This window comes from Brassica napus, chromosome C4 (assembly GCF_020379485.1).
Source record: "Brassica napus cultivar Da-Ae chromosome C4, Da-Ae, whole genome shotgun sequence".
Classification (NCBI taxonomy): Eukaryota; Viridiplantae; Streptophyta; class Magnoliopsida; order Brassicales; family Brassicaceae; genus Brassica; species Brassica napus.
This window is the reverse complement of record NC_063447.1, coordinates 50,925,201-50,948,405: the sequence shown is the minus strand read 5'-3', so window position 1 is coordinate 50,948,405 and position 23,205 is coordinate 50,925,201. Positions and strand designations below refer to the sequence as shown.

At 29.1% G+C, this 23,205-nt stretch overlaps 2 protein-coding genes and 1 long non-coding RNA gene across 4 annotated transcripts; 1 reads left to right on the top strand and 2 right to left on the bottom strand.

Moving 5' to 3' along the window:
- The first annotated feature begins 803 nt into the window (after positions 1 to 803).
- On the top strand, positions 804 to 1,454 carry LOC106366294. The gene has a single exon (XM_013805884.3). It carries the CDS (start codon positions 804 to 806, stop codon positions 1,452 to 1,454), a length of 651 nt encoding a protein of 216 aa, XP_013661338.2.
- Positions 1,455 to 7,125: 5,671 nt separating this feature from the next.
- On the bottom strand, positions 7,126 to 8,967 carry LOC106407731. Of its 2 annotated transcripts, none has more exons than XR_007322879.1 (3): positions 8,458 to 8,967; positions 7,718 to 8,073; positions 7,126 to 7,593 (listed from the first exon to the last, which is right to left on the bottom strand). It is a non-coding gene; the product is annotated as an uncharacterized LOC106407731 (long non-coding RNA). The 2 variants fall into 2 exon arrangements; XR_007322878.1 differs by having other exon boundaries at positions 7,718 to 8,021; positions 8,458 to 8,960.
- Positions 8,968 to 21,449: 12,482 nt separating this feature from the next.
- LOC125586172 lies at positions 21,450 to 22,483 on the bottom strand. Its single transcript, XM_048755996.1, has 3 exons — positions 22,017 to 22,483; positions 21,635 to 21,924; positions 21,450 to 21,577 (listed from the first exon to the last, which is right to left on the bottom strand). The coding sequence occupies exons 1-3, from the start codon at positions 22,481 to 22,483 to the stop codon at positions 21,450 to 21,452; spliced, it is 885 nt and encodes a 294-aa protein (XP_048611953.1).
- Positions 22,484 to 23,205: the final 722 nt, after the last annotated feature.

Sequence of the window (23,205 nt, the reverse complement as noted above, 5' to 3'; positions counted from 1 at the left end):
GTTATTAAGAAGTTCAGGCCTCGGAACTGAGTAACTTATCAGGCTTCCGACGAGGGGAGTTTCCAACTAGATATCTTGGGTTGCCTCTTAGTCTTAAAAGGATCTCTGCAGCTACTCTCCAACCTTTTCTTGATCATATCACTTCAAAGCTTCACTCCTAGACGGTTAAATTCTTATCGTTTGCAGAAAACGTTACGATGATTTACTTTGTCATATACAGTATGGTTAACTTCTGGAGTTCTATTTTTGTCTTGCCTAAATGGTTCTATGCCAAAGTGGACTCTCTATGCTCCGGTTTTCTTTGGAAAAATAGCACCAGTTCAGCTACAGGGGCAAGAGTTTCCTGGGAAAATATTTGCAAACCAAAATCTGAGGGTGGTCTTGGGATCAGGAAGCTTGAAGAGTTTGAGATGGTTTTCAGGTGAAAACGAGTTTGGTTGTTCTTCTATGGCTCGGGTTCTTTGTGGGTTCCACGGTTAACCAATAATAGGTTTGGAGGCAGGAGTTTTTGGCTAATAAATGATTCGCCTAGATTTTCTAGGACTGTGAGAAGCATGCTTCAGCTGAAGCAGGAGCTTCAAACCTTTCTCCGATGTAATGTTGGTGACGTGAATACAGCCTCCTTTTGGTATGATTACAGGACAAAGCTAGGTCCACTACATCTCATGTTTGGTTCTTCAGGGGCTCGGTCTCTGAGAATACCTCTCAATGCTACTGTCTCTCAGGTGGTTAGTAATGGAAACTAGAACCTACCACCAGCTCGCTCTGGATCGGCTGAGACTCTACAGATCATTCTATTGACTATGTCGGTCCCGTCTGCTGAAAGTGGTGGTGATGTTTATTTGTGGCGTAATCAATCTGGCGGCTTTGGTCCGTCTTTCTCTGCTCGTGTTACTTGGGAGAGGATCCGTATGCCTAGCCCTTTAGTTCCCTGGCAGTCCGTCGTGTGGTTCAAAGAGGAGCTCCCTCGTTGTTCCTTTATAATTTGGACTGCCTATCTTGGAAGATTACCTACGAGGGACCGCTTGATCTCATGGGGGCTATATGTTCCAACAGATTGTGTCCTATGCTCTGCAGCTGATGAGTCTAATAGCCATCTTTTCTTTGAGTTTGTTTTTGCGGCTGCTACTTGGTCTCGTTTTTGTGGCAGGTACATGGCGTCTCCCCCGGCTTCGTTAGCTGCAGTCCTTGAATCGTGCCAACATCTTCAAGGCCCCCATGCTGATCGTGCTGTAATAGTCATGAAGCTTCTGAATCAAGTCATCATCTACTCCCTCTGGCGTGAACGGAATGCCCACATCTTCAAAGGCGTAACACTGACCCAGGAGGCGTTCTTCCATGTCGTCGATCGAGCCATGCATGATAGACTTCTGTCTTTGTCTCACCCAACGGCTGCTGTTGTTGCTCCCTCTCTTCTTGAGTTGTACTTTTGGTTTATATCCCCTTATAATTAATGCTACTCTCTTACTCTCTTTACTCTCTCTTCTCTCTCTCATCTCTCTTTTCTTTTGCTCCTCTCCCTCTGTTTTCTTCTTATATTTTTGTAATAAGTTATGTTTCACAACATTGTAAACTCTAAAAAATGGTATAAATCTTAACATTTACACCCAAAAAAAACATTAGTTAACATTTTTACCAAAAAAACATTATTTAACATGTGATTTATGAGAAATGCATGAATTTAAGCCACACATAGAAATTTCATTAAAGATATTTTGTGAAACCAATCAGATTTCCTTTGGATCACATGAAGTCTGTTAAGTATATATTCATATTCGCCACTTGCCATTCTTGCTTCGTATGATCACGACGTCTGCAACCAGCCCGTGTACTACATTTCACGTATGAATCTGGATTCCGCAGTTTTTTGACACCGTCATTCATTATTGCATCACACTATAGGGAGAATTTATGCAATTTCTGCTTACCAATATATTTTAGGGATCAACTTGCAATTTGTGCATTATTATCTATAGGTTCATTCTATGCACATATCCATGTGTGACTAGACAAAGCAGTTAGAGTTTGGTCAGTGTAAATATATTGTCTTGTCGTTGATCAGTGGGTAATTTGGTCCTACATTGAAGTTCCTGCTGAAATCGCCTTATGCCAAATGTTGGGTATGGACCTGACCTTCCCAAAAGGCCCACATGATAATTGTCCTGACACATGATCAAAACAGGTGAGCTCGGCTCGTCGACTCGCGAACCAGTAGTCGGTTCGACTTTAGACTACTTTTAGCCGACAGAGCGAATAACCATAAGTCATCGGCTCGACAACTCGGTTCAGTGGCCCGACATCTCGGCCCAATCGTCGAGAAGGCCCGTTAGGTCAAGGCGAATTAGGTCAAACGGAGACCGTCTATAAAAGGAGGAGAAGAGGCAACGATGAGGGGATCCGTAAATTACTACACTCACTTTCGGCTAGATCTAGGGTTTCATATCTTATCATCTCTCCGACTTGTACGGTTCGACGAACTAGCTTTCGCCGGACTAATTCGGATCACTCTCTTTTCCCCTTTTGTAACTCCGTTTCGACTCCTTGATCTAATGAAACACGTCTTTGTCTTGACCGACCGACGAGAACTCGTCCTTTTCTCTTTACTAGTTTACCGACAGTCTCGGTTCAAACACCAACGAGAATTTTCTCGGTCTTTTTTTATTTCTTTAATCCCTATGGGTTATCGTTTCTTTAGTAGCTCACTAGATTGTATTCCGCGCTTTGCGCGGGATAAAATGTTTATATTAATGTTGAAATTATATATTACGATCATGTATATTAATGTTGAAATTATATATTACGATCATGTATAACATAAGGTATACTTTAAGCTATAGTTATATAGAACTAAATGTATGATTTTTATCAGGGGGAAACCAGAGATTTTTTTATAATGGGTTCACAAATATTAAAATTTAATATATGGTATTTGCAAGTTTGAGAAGAAACTTTGGAAAATAATTTTTTTTATATTTCGCCTATCATGTTGTAGTAATTATGGACTCATGGGTTTAACACATAAAATCGAAAAAGGTAGATCAATAACATTTTATAAGCAAAACAATAATTGTGTGGAATAAAAAAAGTAACTCTTTTAAATTCAGAAAACATAGTTGCATAATAAAATAAATTGAAGGTTATTTGACCCTCTAAATTGTAAGGGTTGTTCCAAATGTGACCAGCACATGAGACTTGCTGGTGGTTCGTTCCTGGAAGTTTCTTCTCATCTTCAAGGTCATCTAATGCAGAACTCTCATGGCGGCGAAGGTGGTGATACTCGCATGCTTATATTGCTTGCTCGAGAAAAATAATACACTAAAGCCGAGACGATTTACAGTGATCCAGTTTCCTCGAAACAGAGATCACCTCATCGAGCAGTAACAAAATTGAGTACAACACATTTATCTAGAAATAGATTTTCAACGTCCGCTTTCAGCAATGAGAGGCGGTTATCAAGAACGTGAGTGCTCTACGAATGCATGAAAGTAGGTATGGAGAAAAGGGTTCTTTCATTAACACTTAGCATCGTACTAAAGTTTCATCGCTTTGTCGTCTCTACGGGTCTGTCGACTTAATGGCAGTAGATCAGGCGAGCTATCGTTTTTAACTGAAACATATAGAGGAATAAGAGCATGATTAACCATGGTCTCTTAGTCGGGGTTCTTAACTCATGATTTGACATTTTTTTTGTTTTTGTTTTTTTGCACTTTTCGGCTAAGAGACGGCTCTTATATCTCTTATTTAAGAGACGGTTCTTAACTTTTCTTAGTTAAAAACTAAGAAAAGCTAAAAACCGTCTGTTAGCCGAAGCTAAGAACCCCAATTAAGAGACTGGGGTTAATCATAGTCTAAAGAATCTTTATTGATGCTAGAATTATATTGAGAGGATTGATAAATCAACTAATCGAACTTGAAGCTGAAGGTTTATCACGTAAAAATGTTCGTCGAGAAAAGTATAGATGGTATGAAGTTCTTATAAAAGAATGTTAGTGTGAACGCATTAAATTCACAGTTTTGGTGAAAAACGTTATCCGGATTCCGCAGGTTTTTGACACCGTCATTCATTATTGCATCACACTATAGGGAGAATTTATGCAAGTTCTGCTTACCAATATATTTTAGGGATCAACTTGCAATTTGTGCATTATTATCTATAGGTTCATTCCATGCACATATCCATGTGTGACTAGACAAAGCAGTTAGAGTTTGGTCAGTTTAAATATATTGTCTTGTCGTTGATCAGTGGGTAATTTGGTCCTACTTTGAAGTTCCTGCTGAAATCGCCTTATGCCAACGAGAATTTTCTCGGTCTTTTTTTATTTCTTTAATCCCTATGGGTTATCGTTTCTTTAGTAGCTCATTAACTTTTTTTCAGAGAGATGCATTTTCCGTTTTGTGGTCATTATACAACTAACGCCAGTTATTTATATTTCAGTGATTATCTAGTGACTTCATTTAATAAGGCCACTTGACTTTGAAATCATCTACCTCAGAACACTGACCAGTTCCGTTTTTATCTAGAGATCAGAGATATCATGCCAAATTGTTACCAATATGCCTTTGGGTCTGTCCATTGGTGGATGGTTGTACTTTCCACTGCTTCTACTTGCTGCATTGTCTGCCCTTTGATATGGTTTGTCATCATTGTCTGCTCATGGTTTTGATTTAAAACTTTAAAAACTTGTATGGAAATGTGTTGTAAATGTTTAGAGTTGTATCAAATATGGAATTTTTAAGATAAATTTTTAGTACGTATTTTATTTAATTATTTGCATCTTGGTTTTTTGTCTAGAGATCAAAATTGCCTATGCTAGTTCTAATTTAAAGTATTTATGACAAAGTAATTTTTATGCGTTCATGTTTTTAATTCACCATATTTTACAGTTTGTGATAAAAACAAATTTAAAAAAATTGCAAGATAATATATAATTTATTCCAAGTTATTATGCATTATAATTTTTAGCTATATATAGAGATAGACGATAGTTGGAATCATTTTCTTACATCAATTATCATATATTATATATTTTTCTTAGCCATATATCCAATCTTTATGTGAGGTAATATAAAGTATTTAGAATCATCATCATCATTTTTATGATAAAACTTATACTAAAGCATATTTAAAAATTTAAAACATTTTTGGTCCACAAAATTAATATAGTTATGTTCTAATGTAATAATGTTGCGAATCTTCAATACTATATATTATACCTGACTTATATGATTTCACAGTTTCTGAAATTTATCAGTATGAAATATATACTAAACATTTAGAAATATACTGATATTTAATCAATTTTGGAAAGTCTCAAGATTTTAGTATGGAGGTGTTATTGGTTTATATATTTTGATTGATTTAGAAATTCATATAGTATTTATAAATCCAAGTAAAATATGCAAATCCAGAGGTTTTCCCTCAGATTTGAGTCTTTGTATTTTTAACTACAAAATCCAAACAAATCCATTCAAATCCATTATAAAATCAAATATTGTATAACACTTGATTTAAAATAAAATTTATGAATCATTAAACCAATAACACATGATTTTAATACAGATTTTAAAATCACAGAACAAATAACACTAGATTTAATTCGGATTTTCAAATCCATTAAAATACAACAACCAATAACCCCTACTATATATTGCTACATATCTAATATTTAAGGTTTAGAATTTTCTTATTTGATATTTCAAATTATACTTATTTTATATCTGTATGTTTTTAAAAAACTGATTAGTTTTATAGAAATATTAGTAAGATAGAAAACTAATATATCTGATATGTGTCATGCTTTAGTAAATATGAGTTTTTGAGTGAAGTGTAATCGTTGAGAAATAATTTTTCTTGAAATATTAATACATTTTATAATAAAAAATTATATCTATAAAGATACGATTGTGTTGTATATATTTGTAAATTTATTATGAAAGTTAATTTTGTATATAATGATTAACATCTTAAGAAAATTAGAAAATATAGGATAGTTAAAAATATGTAAACAATTAGTTAATTGTTGATATTAGATTTTCTGAAATATTTGAATTAATATACTATTGTATCAAATAATTTAAATGTATAGTTCAAAACAATGACTTACACGTATTATTATTATTTTTATGGTATAACTAGATATATTATTATGTTACACATAATATATTATTGTATCAAATACTTTTATGCATTAATGTTACATATTATGGTATAATTAGATGTGATTTAAATTATATTCTATGCATATTAGATTGCTAATATATGGTATTATTTATATGATCCAAAAAGTCGTCTAATCTTTTACTAATGAATAATTAAAATTAATAGTAAAAACCAGTGGCATATTTTGTAATAAACCCATCAACTGTTCGAGGTGTTTGCTGGCTGATTTGTTTATTATGTTCATAATCTTTTCATTATAGCTTACTAGGGTAGCCCCGCGATTTGCGCGGAATGTCTATATTTATTTAGTTTAACATTTGATAAATACTTATTTACTATGATGTATTCTAATTTTTATTTGATATATGACATGTTGTGAGACCATACTATTTTAATTATTATTTATATTTTTTGTTGTGGGTTTTTAGTTTGATGAAAACATAATTTTATTACCATTGACAAATTTTCCTATACAATATAATTTTAATTTAGAAATGAGAATATCCAAAAATGTTTTATTTGTTTATTTATATTTGATCTAACTTGTATTTTCAATGGTTTTCCTATTATATCATGTATATCATTCAAAATGTATAATTATAACGATTTATACATCATATAAGTTTTTGTTTTCGACTTCATCTATTTCTATTCTTTGAAGAAATAAAATTAATCTTTTATCAGTCATTCACTTGGATTTTGTAAGTTATTCTATAACACTGATTTATATTTATATTAAAGTTTATTAATAGTTTTAAAAGCACCATAATATATAGAAATTACAGAAATTTCATGTTTGTAAAAGCATATTTAAAATATAATATATATTTTTTTAAATTACTTTTGTTTATATTTAAAATCACACATTTGAAAGTTAAAACTATAACTAAAAAATAAATAATTAATTATATTCCAAGAACGAAATATGAACATCACAAAATTTGGAGTATTTTAAATTTCAGAAATAACAAAATTTGGAGTATTTTTCATATCTGGACGCCGGTTTTTAATACATGCATATCCTTGAAATTAACATGATACCTTTCCGTGTATTTATTTATAGAACTGAAATGCTATTAAACTTTAAAGAAAAAAAAGATACATCTATTTTTAGTGGGACATGATACCTTTCCCTATCTCTTTTTATAGAGCTGAAATTCTATTAAACTTTAAAGGAATAAAAAGATACATCTCTGTTTAGAGGGATGTCTTTGATCTGTTGAAAATACGAATATGCCAAAGGAGAAGAGCCCTAACTAATGAAACCAAATGAAAGCCCATATTTAGTAGATAAAAAAGAAATCAGATAAACCCGAGATTTACCGAGAGCAGCAAATTTGTCGGCATGCAAAGAATCTGCAGTGGAATTGGTCTTGAAGATCATACAGATGTCACTTTCCCTGTCTTCATGCATCTGTTCAGCCTCATAACACCTGAAAGGGAGGATAACATTTTATTAATCAATAATATTATTATGTGCAATTGCAATACAACAACAAAAAAACTAAACAAAAAATTATAAACATCAAAGAACATAAGAGAAAGGAAAATTCTTACTTATCACAAATCTGAAAATGTTTGCACTGACTACTGACCCAATGATTCCAGATACCATCACCATAAGCAATGTGTGTAAGAAGGCGGCAAGTGGACCATGAGAAAGTCCTCATTGTAATGGTTTCACCGAGCTGGAAACAAAGGCAAAAGGAGAACAAACTAATAAAGAGATAGTATAATTCATAGAAAGTCCAGATTACTTTAAGCATTAGCAACTGATTTTTGAATGCCTTCCCAGAAAGATCAGTCTCCAGAAAGATCAGTCCTTACTTAATGTCCTTTCTGCCATCTTCTTTTGCTGTGCCTGGCCAGTAATCACCATCAAATATGTGAGCCTAGCTGCTGTAACCATAGCTCTACAATCATCAGTTTGCACAAAAAGTGGTCATTAGATTTGGAGTTTCTGTAACAAAGCTCTCTTTTGAAGCCTTTTCAACATTTCCAAGTGCTCACAAAGAATGACATGTACAATTGGATTAGGTTAGTGATTTTTCTTACAGAAACTTATGAAGTTTATCCTTAAAAGTAAAGGAACTGACCACTCTTGTAGTTTATCAGATATTGGCTACGCTATTCTAGATAACCGATCTAAACACATGATCAAATCATACCCTTAATCCTCCATAGAGATTAGAATGAAAAATAAATTGATCGATCTAAACACATGATCAAATCATACCCTCAATCCTCCATAGAGATTACAATGGAAAAAAAAATTAATATTCAAAGTTTGAGAATACCCATAAGCGTATGGACATTGTATAGTCAGAAAGATTGAAGTTGTGGTTGCTCCGGGTAATGCCAATGGTCGCTGGCCTCACCTACTCGCTGACGGACAGCTTGTTAACCCCACAAGACGCTGCCTTTTTCAGAGAGATGAAGAGATCGCGATCTCCAGAGGAGAAATACTAACCTATTTATATAGAGATTAGAGATTTCGCCGACGGAAACGACGCATTGAAGGGATCTTAGTGGTCATTTGTATTAATGTGAATAAAGTCGTAGAATTCATAAAGCGTTCCGTTACAGAAACTTCCAGGACAATCGTTCGTCATCCTCGCTGCTGAACTCAGAGTAACGAAGAACAGAGGTTAGGGTTGACGCCGTTTGAGAGGTTCGTTGGGCCGTAATCAAAATACGAACTTAAGCCCATTATCATTGGACATGCGCATAATAAACGTAAGCCCGTACGGTGTCCAAATAAATGAAGCTCCGCGTTTAATTAAGCTGGATAGGTGTCGGCATGACATCGATCGAATTGATGACGTGGATGGCGACGTGGACACCCTGGGGAGAGAATAAACTGTACTTTATATAATAAGACTAGGAGTTAATCCGCGCGTAGCGCGAGACTATTTTTATTTTCAAATGTTAACCATATAGTTATTTTTTTGAACGTTGTATTCTGAACAACAGCAAATTCTGAATTGTATGTTTGTGTAAATACATATTTCCTTAGAAAAAATTAGAAAACTATACATTTTTGAGATAGATGTTTGATATAGTTTTTCCTTTCTCATATTGTATATTTATTTATTTTTTATTTTTTTATATTGTAGGGCAATTCTCTCAAATAGATCTTTTAAGTCTTTGTCATAAAATAACATTCAATAAGGAATATGACCAAAATAGCCCATTTTATTTTGAAAAATTTAATTTTTATTTTTAAAAATTTGAAACTCTATCTTCAAAACCCCCACCCCTTAACTCTAAGCCATAAGTCTATGTTAGTTAATCATAGGGTATAAATGTATTTTTACTCTTTAATAAGACTTATTTTGGTCATTTTTCTCATTTATAGCTATTTTGTAACAAAAACTTAAAAAAGGCTATCCTAGAGATTTTTTCAATATTGTATATTTATTTATTCTAATTTACTTGCTTTTATATCAAATGATAATATTACGATAGATGTTTAATGTAGTATTTATATTTCTTATATTGTATATTTGCTTATTATTTATTTAAATATACATTTATTCCATTTAACTATATATTTTCAGATAAATGTTTAATTAGTTTTTACATTTTTTATATTGTATATTTACTTACTGTTTGTCTTTTCTTATTTTTTATATTTACTTATTCTAATTTTATTGCTTTTATATCAATGATAATATTACGATATATATTTAATGTAATGTTTTTATTTCTTATATATTATATTTACTTATTATTTATTCTTTCTTATATTTTATATTTACTTATTATAATATTTAAAATTTATATTTACTTATTGTATTTTTAAATAATAAAAATGTAAAACAATACATTTTTCAGATAGATGTTTAATGTAGTTTTGTATTTCTTAATTGTATTTTACCTATTTTTTATTTTTCTTATATTGTATATTTACTTATTCTATTTTCTTACTTTTATATCAAATGGTAATATTATTTATAAATGTTTAAAGTAATATTTTTATTTCTTATATTGTATATTTACTTATAATTTATTTTACTGTATGTTTCTCAGATTTGTTTTTATTTTGCTTATATAGTATATTTATTTATTCTAATATTACGATAGATGTTTAATATAATATTTCTATTTATTATATTGTATATTTACTTATTATTTATTTTACTATACATTTTTTTGAGAGAGATTTTTAATTTAGTTTTTTTAATTTAGTAATTGTATTTTACCTATTGTTTATTTTTCTTATATTGTATATTTACTTATTCTAATTTTCGTGCTTCTATATCAAAAGATAATATTATAATAGATGTTTCATGTAAAATTTATATTTCTTATATTGTATGCTTAGTTTTCTTATATTGTATATTTACTTATAAAAATATTTGGAAGTAATAAAAATGTAAAACTTTACATTTTTCAAATAGATGTTTAATGTAGTTATTCCGTTTCTTATATTGTATATTTACTTATTTTATTGTATATTTACTTATCTAACTGTTTTTCTTTTAAATCAAATTATAATATTATGATATATGTTTAATGTAATATTTTTATTTTTTATTTTTTATATTTTATATTTACTTATTATTTATTTTATTATAGATTTTTTTAGATAGATGTCTAATGTATTTTTTGTATTTCTTATATTGTATATTTATTTATTATTCATTTTTCTTATATTTTATTTTTAGTTATTCTAATATTATAATATATGTGTAATCTAATATTTTTATGTTGGATATTTAGTTATTATTTATTTAACTATACATTTTTCAGATATATGTTTAATTTAGTTTTTCTACTTTTTATATTGTACATTTATTTACTGTTTATCGTTCTTATTTTGTATATTTATTTATTCTAAATTTTATTGCTTTTATATCAATGATTATATTACGATATATATTTAATGTAATATTTTTATTTCTTATATACTATATTTACTTAATATTTAATTTTTCTTATATTTTATATTTATTTTTTCTTATATTACGATAATTGTATAATATAATATTTCTATATTTTATATCGTGTATTTAGTTATTATTTATTTAACTATACATTTGTCAGATAGATATTTAAATTAGTTTTTTTTTCATTTCTTAATTGTATATTTACTTATTCTAATTTTCTTGCTTTATATTAAATGATAAATTATGATAGATGTTTAATGTAATATTTCTATTTCTTATATTGTATATTTCCTTTTTATTTATTTTTTCTTATATTATATATCTAATTATTATTTCTTTTTCTTTATATGTATACTTTTTTTATTTTTTTTATTAATGTCACGTGTCATCTTTTAGAAGAAATGTTTTTCGCTGATGTGGACGCTGCCTTAAAAGCTCCATTTTATTAGTATAGTTCGTATATTTTATATTTAGTTATTTTAATATTATAATAGATATTTAATCTAATATTTTTGTGTTGTATATTTACTTATTATTTATTGAACTATACATTTTTCAGATATATGCTTAATTTAGTTTTTCCATTTTTAATATTGTTTATTTACTTATTGTTTATCTTTCTTATTTTGTATATTTATTTATTCTAATTTTTTTGTTTTTATATCAATTATAATATTACGATATATATTTAATGTAATATTTTTATTTATTATATACTATATTTACTCAATATTTAGTTTTTCTTATATTTATTTATTCTAATTTTGCGATAATTGTATAATATAATATTTCTATTTTTTTATATTGTGTATTTAGTTATTATTTATTTTACTATACATTTTTCAGATAGATTTTTAATTTAGTTTGTTTTTTCAATTCTTAATTGTATCAAATGATAAATTATTATTGAAGTTTAATGTAATTATAATAGATGTTTAATGTAATATTTCTATTTCTTATATTTTATATTTACCTTTTATTTATTTTTCCCTATATTGTATACTTACTTTTTATTTTTAATGTAATATTTTCATTTTTTATATTGTATATTTACCTATTATTTATTTTTCTTTATACGTATATTTATTTTTTATTTTTTATTAACGACACGTGTCATCTTTTAGAAGAAGTTTTTACGGTGAAGTGGACTCTCTATGGAGCCTCAAAAGCTCCATTTTATTAATATAGATACATTTTTCAGATAGATGTTTAATTTAATTTTTTTCATTTTTTAGTTATATATTTACGTAATCTAATTTTCTTACTTTTATATCAGATGATAAATTATGATAGATGTTTAAGGTAACATTTCTATTTCTTATATTGTATATTTACTCATTATTTATTTTTCTTTATATGTATATTTATTTTTTATTTTTTGTTAATGCCTTGTGTCATCTTTTTGAAGAAATTTTTTCCGTTGATGTGGACGTCCTATGGAGCCTCAAAAGCTTCATTTTATTATTATAGAGCTCCATTTTATTAGTATAGATGCATTTTTCAGATAGATGTTTAATTTATTTTTTTTATTTTTTAATTATATATTCACGTTTTCTAATTTTCTTGCTTTTATATAAGATTATAAATTATGATAGATGTTTAATGTAATATTTCTATTTCTTATATTGTATATTTACTTATTATTGTTTAATGTAACATTTCTATTTCTTATATTATATATTTACTTATTATTTTATTTTTTTTATATGTATTTTTATTTTTATTTTTTTGTTAATGCCACAAGTCATCTTTTAGAATTAGTTTTTTTTCGCTAATGTGGACGCTCTATGGAGCCTCAAAACTCCATTTTATTAATATAGATACATTTTTTAGATAGATGTTTAATTTAGTTTTTTTCATTTTTTTAATTATATATTTACGTAATCTAATTTTCTTACTTTTATATCAGATGATAAATTATGATAGATGTTTAATGTAACTTTTCTATTTCTGATATTGTATATTTACTTATTATTTATTTTTCTTTATATGTATATTTCTTTTTTATTTTTTGTTAACGCCATGTATCATCTTTTAGAAGAAATTTTTTCCGTTGAAGTGGACGCCCTATGGAGCCTCAAAAGCTTCATTGTATTAGAATAGAACTTCATTTTATTAGTATAGATACATTTTTCACATAGATGTTCAATTTAGTTTTTTAATTTTATAATTATATATTTACGTTTTCTAATATTACGATAGATGTTTAATGTAATATTTATATTTTTTATATTGTATATTTGCTTATTATTTATTTAAATATACATTATTCCATTTAACTATATATTTTCAGATAAATGTTTAATTAGTTTTTCCGTTTTTTATATTGTATATTTACTTATTGTTTATCTTTTCCTATTTTTTATATTTACTTATTCTAATTTTCTTGCTTTTATATCAATGATAATATTACGATATATATTTACTGTAATGTTTTTATTTCTTATATATTCTATTTACTTATTATTTATTCATTCTTACATTTTATATTTACTTATTATAATATTTAAAATTTATATTTATTTATTGTATTTTTAAATAATAAAAATGTAAAACATTACATTTTTCACATAGATGTTTAATGTAGTTTTTGCATTTCTTAATTGTATTTTACCTATTTTTTATTTTTCTTATATTATATATTTACTTATTCTATTTTTTTACTTTTATATCAAATGGTAATATTATTTATAAATGTTTAATGTAATATTTTTTATTTCTTATATTGTATATTTACTTATAATTTATTTTACTGTACGTTTCTCAGATTTGTTTTTATTTTGCTTATATAGTATATTTACTTATTCTAATATTACGATAGATGTTTAATATAATATTTCTATTTATTATATTGTATATTTACTTATTATTTATTTTACTACACATTTTTTGAGAGAGATTTTTAATTTAGTTTTTTTTTAATTTAGTTTTTTTTTAATTTATTAATTGTATTTTACCTATTGTTTATTTTTATTATATTGTATATTTACTTATTCTAATTTTCGTGTTTTTATATCAAATGATAATATTATAATAGATGTTTCATGTAAAGTTTATTTTTCTTATATTGTATGACTAGTTTTCTTATATTGTATATTTACTTATAAAAATATTTGGAAGTAATAAAAATGTAAAACTCTACATTTTTCAAATAGATGTTTAATGTAATTATTCCGTTTCTTATATTGTATATTTATTTATTTTATTGTATATTTACTTATCTAACTGTTTTTCTTTTAAATCAAATTATAATATTATGATATATGTTTAATGTAATATTTTTATTTCTTATATTTTATATTTACTTATTATTTATTTTATTATAGATTTTTTAGATAGATGTCTAATGTATTTTTTGTATTTCTTATATTGTATATTTACTTATTATTTCTTTTTCTTTATATGTATACTTTTTTATTTTTTTTATTAATGTCACGTGTGATCTTTTAGAAGAAGTTTTTTTTCGCTGATGTGGACGCTGCCTTAAAAGCTCCTTTTTATTAGTATAGTTCGTATATTTTATACTTAGTTATTTTAATATTATAATAGATGTTTAAAAGCTCCCTTTTATTAGTATAGTTCGTATATTTATTTATTCTAAATTTTTTTGCTTTTATATCAATGATAATATTACGATATATATTTAATGCAATATTTTTATTTATTATATACTATATTTACTTAATATTTAGTTTTTCTTATATTTTATATTTATTTATTCTAATATTACGATAATTGTATAATATAATATTTCTATTTTTTTATATTGTGTGTATTTAGTTATTATTTATTTTACTATACATTTTTCACATAGATTTTTAATTTAGTTTTTTTTTCATTTCTTAATTGTATCAAATGATAAATTATGATTGATGTTTAATGTAATTATAATAGATGTTTAATGTAATATTTCTATTTCTTATATTGTATATTTACTTTTTATTTATTTTTCCCTATATTGTATATTTACTTATTATTTTTAATGTAATATTTCTATTTCTTATATTTTATATTTACTTATTATTTATTTTTCTTTATATGTATATTTATTTTTTATTAATGACAAGTGTCATCTTTTAGAAAAAGTTTTTTTCGGTGATGTGAACGCTCTATGGAGCTTCAAAAGCTCTATTTTATTAATATAGATAAGTTTTTCAGATAGATTTTTAATTTAGTTTTTTTCAATTTTTAATTATATATTTACGTAATCTAATTTTCTTACTTTTATATCAGATGATAAATTATGATAGATGTTTAATGTAATATTCTATTTCTTATATTGTATATTTACTTTTTATTTATTTTCCTTATATTGTATATTTACTTATTATTGTTTAAAGTAACATTTATATTTCTTATATTATATATTTACTTATTATTTATTTTTCTTTATATGTATATTTATTTTTTATTTTTTGTTAATGCCATGTGTTATCTTTTAGAAAAAAATTTTTCCGTTGATGTGGACGCTCTATGGAATCTCAAAAGCTCATTTTTATTTGTATAGAGCTTCATTTTATTAATATAGATACATTTTTTAGATAGATGTTTAATTTAGTTTTTTCATTTTTTAATTATATATTTACGTTTTCTAATTTTCTTGCTTTTATATCATATTATAAATTATGATAGATGTTTAATGTAATATTTCTATTTCTTATAATGTATATTTACTTTTTATTTATTTTCCTTATATTGTATATTTACTTATTATTGTTTAATGTAACATTTCTATTTTTTATATTATATATTTATTTATTATTTATTTTTCTTTATATGTATTTTTATTTTTATTTTTTGTTAATGTCACGTGTCAACTTTTAGAATAAGTTTTTTACGCTGATGTGGATGTCCTATGAAGCCTCAAAAGTAGATACATTTTTGAGATAAATGTTTAATTTTGTTTTTTAATTTTTTAATTATACATTTACGTTTTCTAATTTTTTTGCTTTTATAACAGATTATAAATTACGATAGATGTTTAATGTAATATTTCTATTTCTATTTCTTATATTGTATATTTACTTTTTATTTATTTTTCTTTTATTGTATATTTACTTATTATTGCTTAATGTAACATTTCTATTTCTTATATTATATATTTACTTATTATTTATTTTTATTTTTATTTTTATTTTTTGTTAGTGTCACGTGTCATCTTTTAGAATAAGTTTTTTCCGCTGATGTGGACGCCCTATGGAATCTCAAAAACTTCTTTTTATTAATGTAACATTTCTATTTATTATATTATATATCTACTTATTATTTATTTTTCTTTATATATATTTTTATTTTTATTTTTTTTAATGTCACGTGTCATCTTTTAGAATAAGTTTTTTCCGCTGATGTGGACGCCCTATGGAGCCACAAAAGCTCCTTTTTATTAGTATTTTTTTTTGTTAATGCCACGTGTCATCTTTTAGAATAAGTTTTTTCCGCTGATGTGGACGTCCTATGGAGCCTCAAAAGCTCTTTTTTATTAATGTAACATTTCTATTTCTTATATTATATATTTACTTATTATTTATTTTTCTTTATATGTATTTTTATTTTTATTTTTTGTTAATGTCACTTTTCATCTTTTAGAATAAGTTTTTTCCGCTGATGTGGACGTCCTATGGAACCTCAAAAGCTCCATTTTATTAATATAGATTTATTTTTTGTTAATGCCATGTGTCTTCTTTTAAAATAAGTTTTTTCCGCTGACGTGGATGCCATATGGAGCCTCAAAAGCTTCTTTTTATTAATGTAACATTTCTATTTCTTATATTATATATTTACTTATTATTTATTTTTCTTAATATGTATTTTTATTTTTATTTTTTGTTAATGCCACGTGTCATCTCTTACAATAAGTTTTTTCCGCTGATGTGGACGCCCTATGGAGCCTCAAAAGCTCTCTTTTATTAGTATAGATTCGATTTCTTATATTGTATATTTACTTATTATTTATTTTTCTTTATATGTATTTTTATTTTTATTTTTTGTTAATGCCACGTGTCATCTTTTAGAATAAGTTTTTCCGCTGATGTGGACGTCCTATGGAACCTCAAAAGCTCTCTTTTATTAGTTTAGATTCTCATAGTCAAATCCATTCGTAAATTACCATTATTCTTTTGATCAATCAATATAAAATTTCATATAAAAAAATAAAATAAACCCATCAACTAAATAATTTTTTAAAGATTCTATCTTAATAAATTAGGTTAAATGTAAATTTAATGAAAAATGTTGTGAATAAGTTTAAAAATGAAATATAACACAATAGGTAAAGGTTATGAAAAAAAATAGGATTTTAAATAAATATTTAAGATTCTTGTTATTTTTAGTATAAAAGATCATGAGAAAAATAAAATTTTATTATTAGCGAGAGTGATTTGAGATATCATTAAAATATATGTATACTTAAAAATAATTTATTTCTGTATTTATTTTTAAATAATTGTTTAAAATATATAATTACTTAAATCTAGTTTCTGAGTACTCTTTAATTAATCTCAGAGTTTTCAATAATTCAATATGCGTGGATCGATTGTCTCACTTACACCTAACACAATCCTGAACACAAATAATAACCTAAGATATATATTCATTCATTCACATTAACTGTGTATGTGTATGATGTTTCACTTAATCTGTAAAATTTTCCTCTTAAAGTTTATAGTTAGTTTGTATAGAAAAGACTGTAAAGCTTATCAAAATAAAACCAATCATAGACATTTTTTTTTATATAAAATATGTACTAATAAAACAAACACATTCCGAGGGTTTAGAGAAAATGAAACAAAAGCATGAAAAATATACCACAAATGAAATAAACACCTAAAAGGAAAAAAAAATGAAACAAAAGTAATATGGAAAACAATGATGAAATTAAATTAGGAAAATGAAACAAAATGCCATTGGGAGGAGTCGAAGGTGCGCGCATGTTATCGTATATGGCGTACGTTAAATCCTGTCTTCGCCCTTCCTTTAGCAAAAGAAAAAAATTGATCAACCTATTGTAAGAGAATGAGAATTCTATATATTTCATCAATGAATAAGACATCTCTTATAGAGATAAAAGGAAAAAATACAATCCAACTAGAGTTATGATAACTACTAAATACATAAATGGAAAGATTACATATACAAGAAAAATGAAATTGGGTTTCTTTTTCTCTAAAGCTTGTGGCCGCCTCTCTCTCTCCTCTAAGGCATGCAGCCGCCTTTCTCTCTTCTCTCTAGGGTTTCGGCTATGTCTCTTTCTTCTAGGTTTGGACCGGTTATGGACCGGGTCGGTTATCCACATTCATCACTTGATTTATAACACTCCCCCTTGGATGCCATAACCATACAGGATTGTAATACGCTTCATGTTACCTCATTAAAACCTTATCAGGAAAAACCCATGTGTGCATGAGTCTTTGCAAATCGTGTGTATATGGACAATATACCGAGCATGGTTCCATGAATTAATAATCTCAGGTTGTAAACCTATGATCCGATGTATCTTCTACACGGATGTGTACCAATATCTTGTCCATTGATCTTTCTCTATTATCATGTTGAGTCATAGATCTCAACCACATAAGCTCTCGAATAACTTGGCTATTATGATTGGTTATGGTGATAAAGTGCGGACTACCATCGACCATACTATATTCTGATCGATTCATGTTTTGAATTATAGACATTGTTTATATATGTCCGCAACTCGTTCCATGAGCGTCCAAGATCATTGCTGCAAGGATTTTACAGTCTTATCAAACTATGGCTCTGCGGCCAAATACATTCGTGGACCTCGGTTATCAATCTCTCTTGCATTCGGTAATGCCATATATATCAGACATTGCAGTCCTTTATCCATATCTTGATGGCGTCACATGACCTCTCTGCCATGGATCATATCACACACTGAATATACATTAGGTCATGGACTTCGATCACACATTCTTATGGACTGCAACCTATTGGTATCCGATCGAGAAGGATAGATTAAATGTCTCCTCTCAGCCTCACAGCAGCAGCAAACTGTTCTGCTATGCCGGATCCTTATCTAAGGGATCTGATGTTGGATTGGTCTATCCGGAGAACATGCTATCCGAGGTAGCAAGCTGAGGCAATCCGAATTACCTTTCTTTGGGCTGATCTTTCTTTTTCACTAGCCCGTACTACAATCTAGTCGGTCCATGCTAGTGTCACAGATCTGTATAAACCTTTTAACCTCTCTTTAGGTTGGTTTAGTATAAACACAAGGAATTCGAATTTCTTTATTAGTTTACATATGGACTGAATTTGATCGTTCTTATAGAACTCCTTTACTAGTATTACATACTACATGCAGCTGCTTTGTTTCAGTCCATGAACAGCTTAGGAACAATGTTGTCTTTTATCCAGTGATCCATATGCTGCTTACTACATCTTTATATGTCAATATAATTTATTTCTTATGACCAGACCTTTGTCACGAAATTGTGTAGCAGCATCCACCACATAGGAGTTTATCTCCTTATAATATGTTCCATGGTCTCTGTGAGTATCCTTGTGTAACAAGCTATGATCGTATGCTGTTAGTAGGAAACATGAACACCTTTAGACCTCGTGATCATGTACCATATCTCACAGTTTCTTTTCCCTCACAAGACCCATCTATTTCACTGGTTTATATCAGATTGCGTTTCTGTATATGTATGTATGGCCAATACGCATATCTCTTCTTTATAGATACTTTAAACCCCACGTTTATCTTTTCAATCTAATCTTTAATCTTTATGAGTACTCTTTTGTGGGTTCTGATCCTCGTTTATATCTTTATGTTCAAGTGCTACTCTCTTATGTACAAATATATCTTTATGTGTCGACACTTATATATGGTTCCATTGTGTTCCAGACATGATCTAATCGATTTGAGATTTCATTATCCAGGACCTTTGTTACCTAGTAGCTTGGCGTCCCAAACTACATGGTTTGGTACCTTAGATGTTTAGCTGCGCAGCCTTTTCTCAATGTCTGGTCTTGTTCCTTATGACCTCAGATTTGTATTCTATGCACCTTTCTCTTTTTTTTTCCGAGGTTCCTTATCTTATGGAACACTTTGGTCTATCTTGTATAGACTCTGTAGCAACTTGACTGTGTCTCTTTCTAGGACATCAGATTTCGTTTGGTGCTAAGCTGGTTATGACTTGGTCATTCTTTTCTTTTCTTTTCGGGTCAGTGTTTGGCATCTCGATTAGCTAGCTATGTATAATCTTTTCTTTCTTTGGACGTCTATAAGTCTAATCTGAGGATCTTTGCCAAGACAATGATGGTTGATACCATTCTGTTTCTTATCATTTTTTACTCTTTACCAGCTTATAGCTTTCTCCTTTTAATGTTGGATAGTCGGATTCATTGATCATGCAATCTGTGTACCTGACCACTTTCTGATCACCCATATTTGGCTCAAGGTCTCTTAGAAGTCGTGGGAGAAAGTCATACTCTTATCCAACATATATTCTCAATCCTCTTCTGAGGTTCCATCTTAGACGGCACATATGTCTGTGGTGGTTTATTCAAAGTCTCTTAAGATGGTGTATGTCTGGTTTATGACCCGTATTCAATCTGAGATGGGAATATCTATGCTCATTTATATGGCCTGATATATTTTCACTTTATATACATGTAAATCCATGATGTCCCTAAGCTTTACGATGGATGTCCGATCCTTATAGGTAATGGACTGCACGGCCAAGCCGTTTATATCATGGTCATAGACCATGGTTCACGAATTTGTTCACGAATTTGTAGTATTGATCATGTATCACGGGTTTATCCTCTTTCCCCTTCATGAACATACTATAATTTCGTGATGTAGGACAATAAAGCCTAATGAGTTTCCCTTTGTGTACATGTTTCACAACGTGAGATCTTATGGGATAACTCTTTGTGCCTTCTCAATATCAATCTTTGCATCAAGTTTAGACTAGGATGGCTAATCCGGTCTTGCTATAAAGTGTATAATTTTCGTGGGATATATCAGTATGATCACCACGGCTCTTGCCTCTTATCATACTGATTTGTAGCATAGTTTTGATCAGTAGATTACATATGTATAGTCTTGACCACTTTCTTAAAAGGGTCTTAGGCGTTTTCTTTTTTTCTTAAATCTAAAGTAACTTATTTCCTTTTGCCCATTGTTTCTATTTGGAAACTATTTTATTATAACTTAATGGGTCATACATTCTTGGGTGTATATAATGCCCTTTAGGCAATGCCTTGGCCATAGATTTCTTACTAGGCTACTATACCCGTACTATATTGCCCTTTAGGTAATTTCTTTATCAATAAAATCATTCACATTATCAAGCAAAATTAGGCAAGATATAATAGCAATGAACTCAAAGCATTTCATAAAACAATAAGACAAGATGTCGATTTTAGTCTTTGAGACAATCAAAAGTCTCAAAATCCAAGAGGTCATCCTTTTCAAGGTCAGAATCATCATCAGCAGCATACCCGGTATCATGAACCCTATGGGCTTCCGGATACTTGTTCTTAAGGCTCTCTTGATATAGCTCACATAGATGTTTAGGGGTTCTACAATTCTTGGCCTAATGGTTACTCATCCCGCATCTGTGACAAGCCGATTTGGTCGAGTTAGACGGTTTGGATATGCCGCCTCGACCACGGCTATAACTGCCTTGGCCACGGCCATAGCTGGAACCACGACCACAGTTATTGTGGTTTCCTTGTCGGCCATATGAGTAGTTTTCACGGCCATGTCCTTTGTAACTACTACGGCCTTTGCCGTGTGATCTCTTATCATCATGGACGTGGTTGCACTCTTTGGGATCTTTCTTTTCAGCCTCATTGGCTTCTGGTAATGCTGCTGTTCCGATGGGTCTCATCTCACTGTTTTTCATCAGGAGTTCATTATTAGCCTCGGCCAGGAGTAGGCACGAGATCAGATCAGTGTATGAGGCGAAGCCTCTCTCTCTCTATACTGCTGTTGCAGCAACACGTTCGTCGAATGGAACGTGGAGAATTTTTTATCAAGCAACTCTTTCTCGGTTACTTCCTCACCACAAAGTCTCATCATTGAGACTATCTTAAACAATACTGAACTGTATTCATCCACAGACTTATAGTCCATTAATCTGAGATTCTTCCACTCATGTTTAGCCTTTGGTAATAGCACCGTTTTCTGGTGATCATATCGTCGCTGTAAAGCGGTCCAAAGGTCTAGTGGATTCTCCATGGTGAGGTACTGATCTTTTAGACTCTCAATGAGATGGTGGCGTATAATACATATAGTCCTGTACCGATTCTTATCAGTCTCATTGTTGCCCTCGATGATAGCATCACCGAGTTCCTTTGACCTCAAGTTAATCTTTGTGTCAAGTGCCCATTGCAAATAGTTGTCTCTGGAAAGATTAAGGGCAGCATAGTCTAGGTTTGAGATTTTCGACATCTTTGTTTGTAGGGTTGAAACCGGACCACCAAAGAGAACGGATGAACCTCGAGCTGCAAACGGGCGGACGCGAGCTGGCTGTCGTCGTATGCGAGCTGAACGGGACATAACGCGTCTGCTTCCTATCGGGTTTGCAGGCGGCTGATCGGGATTGCAAGCTGGTTGATCGGGAACACGAGCTGGCTGTGATGCGAACGGAAGCTGAGGTCGTCTAGGATCAGGAACACCTTAGGGATGGAGCTGATCGGTTGCTGACGAGCTGGAACACGAGTTAGGACGAATTAAGGTTCGTCGGAATTAGGTTAAAGTCGCCGGCTAGGTTTGGTTTAAGGGATTGGCGATTTTAGCTTAGATTGCAGAGAACAATCGTGCTGATAACGTGTTGTAAAAGAATGAGAATTCTATATATTTCATTAATGAATAAGACATCCCTTATATAAAGTTTACAAGATAGAGATAAAAGGAAATACTACAAATTCTAATCCAACTAGATTTAGGATATCTACTAAATACATAAATGGAAAGATTACATATATAAGGAAAATGAAATAGAGTTTTCTTTTTCTCTAAAGCTTGTGGCCGCCTTTCTCTCTAAAGCTTGTGGCCGCCTTTCTCTCTCTCCTCTAAGGCATGCGGTCGACTCTCTCTCCTCTTTCTAAGGTTTCGGCTATGTCTCTTTCTTCTAGTGTTTGGGCCGGTTATGGACCGCGCCGGTTATGGAC

Bases quoted from the DNA above. Each gene is read 5' to 3' on its own strand.
- LOC125586172 (XM_048755996.1), bottom strand. From the start codon at position 22,483: ATGTCGAAAATCTCAAACCTAGACTATGCTGCCCTTAATCTTTCCAGA. The intron at 21,925-22,016 runs GTATAGAGAGAG...GATGAAAAACAG, and splicing joins AACGTGTTGCTGCAACAGCA to TGAGATGAGACCCATCGGAA. The intron at 21,578-21,634 runs GTAACCATTAGG...AGCTATATCAAG, and splicing joins TTGTCACAGATGCGGGATGA to AGAGCCTTAAGAACAAGTAT.
- LOC106366294 (XM_013805884.3), top strand. From the start codon at position 804: ATGTCGGTCCCGTCTGCTGAAAGTGGTGGTGATGTTTATTTGTGGCGT.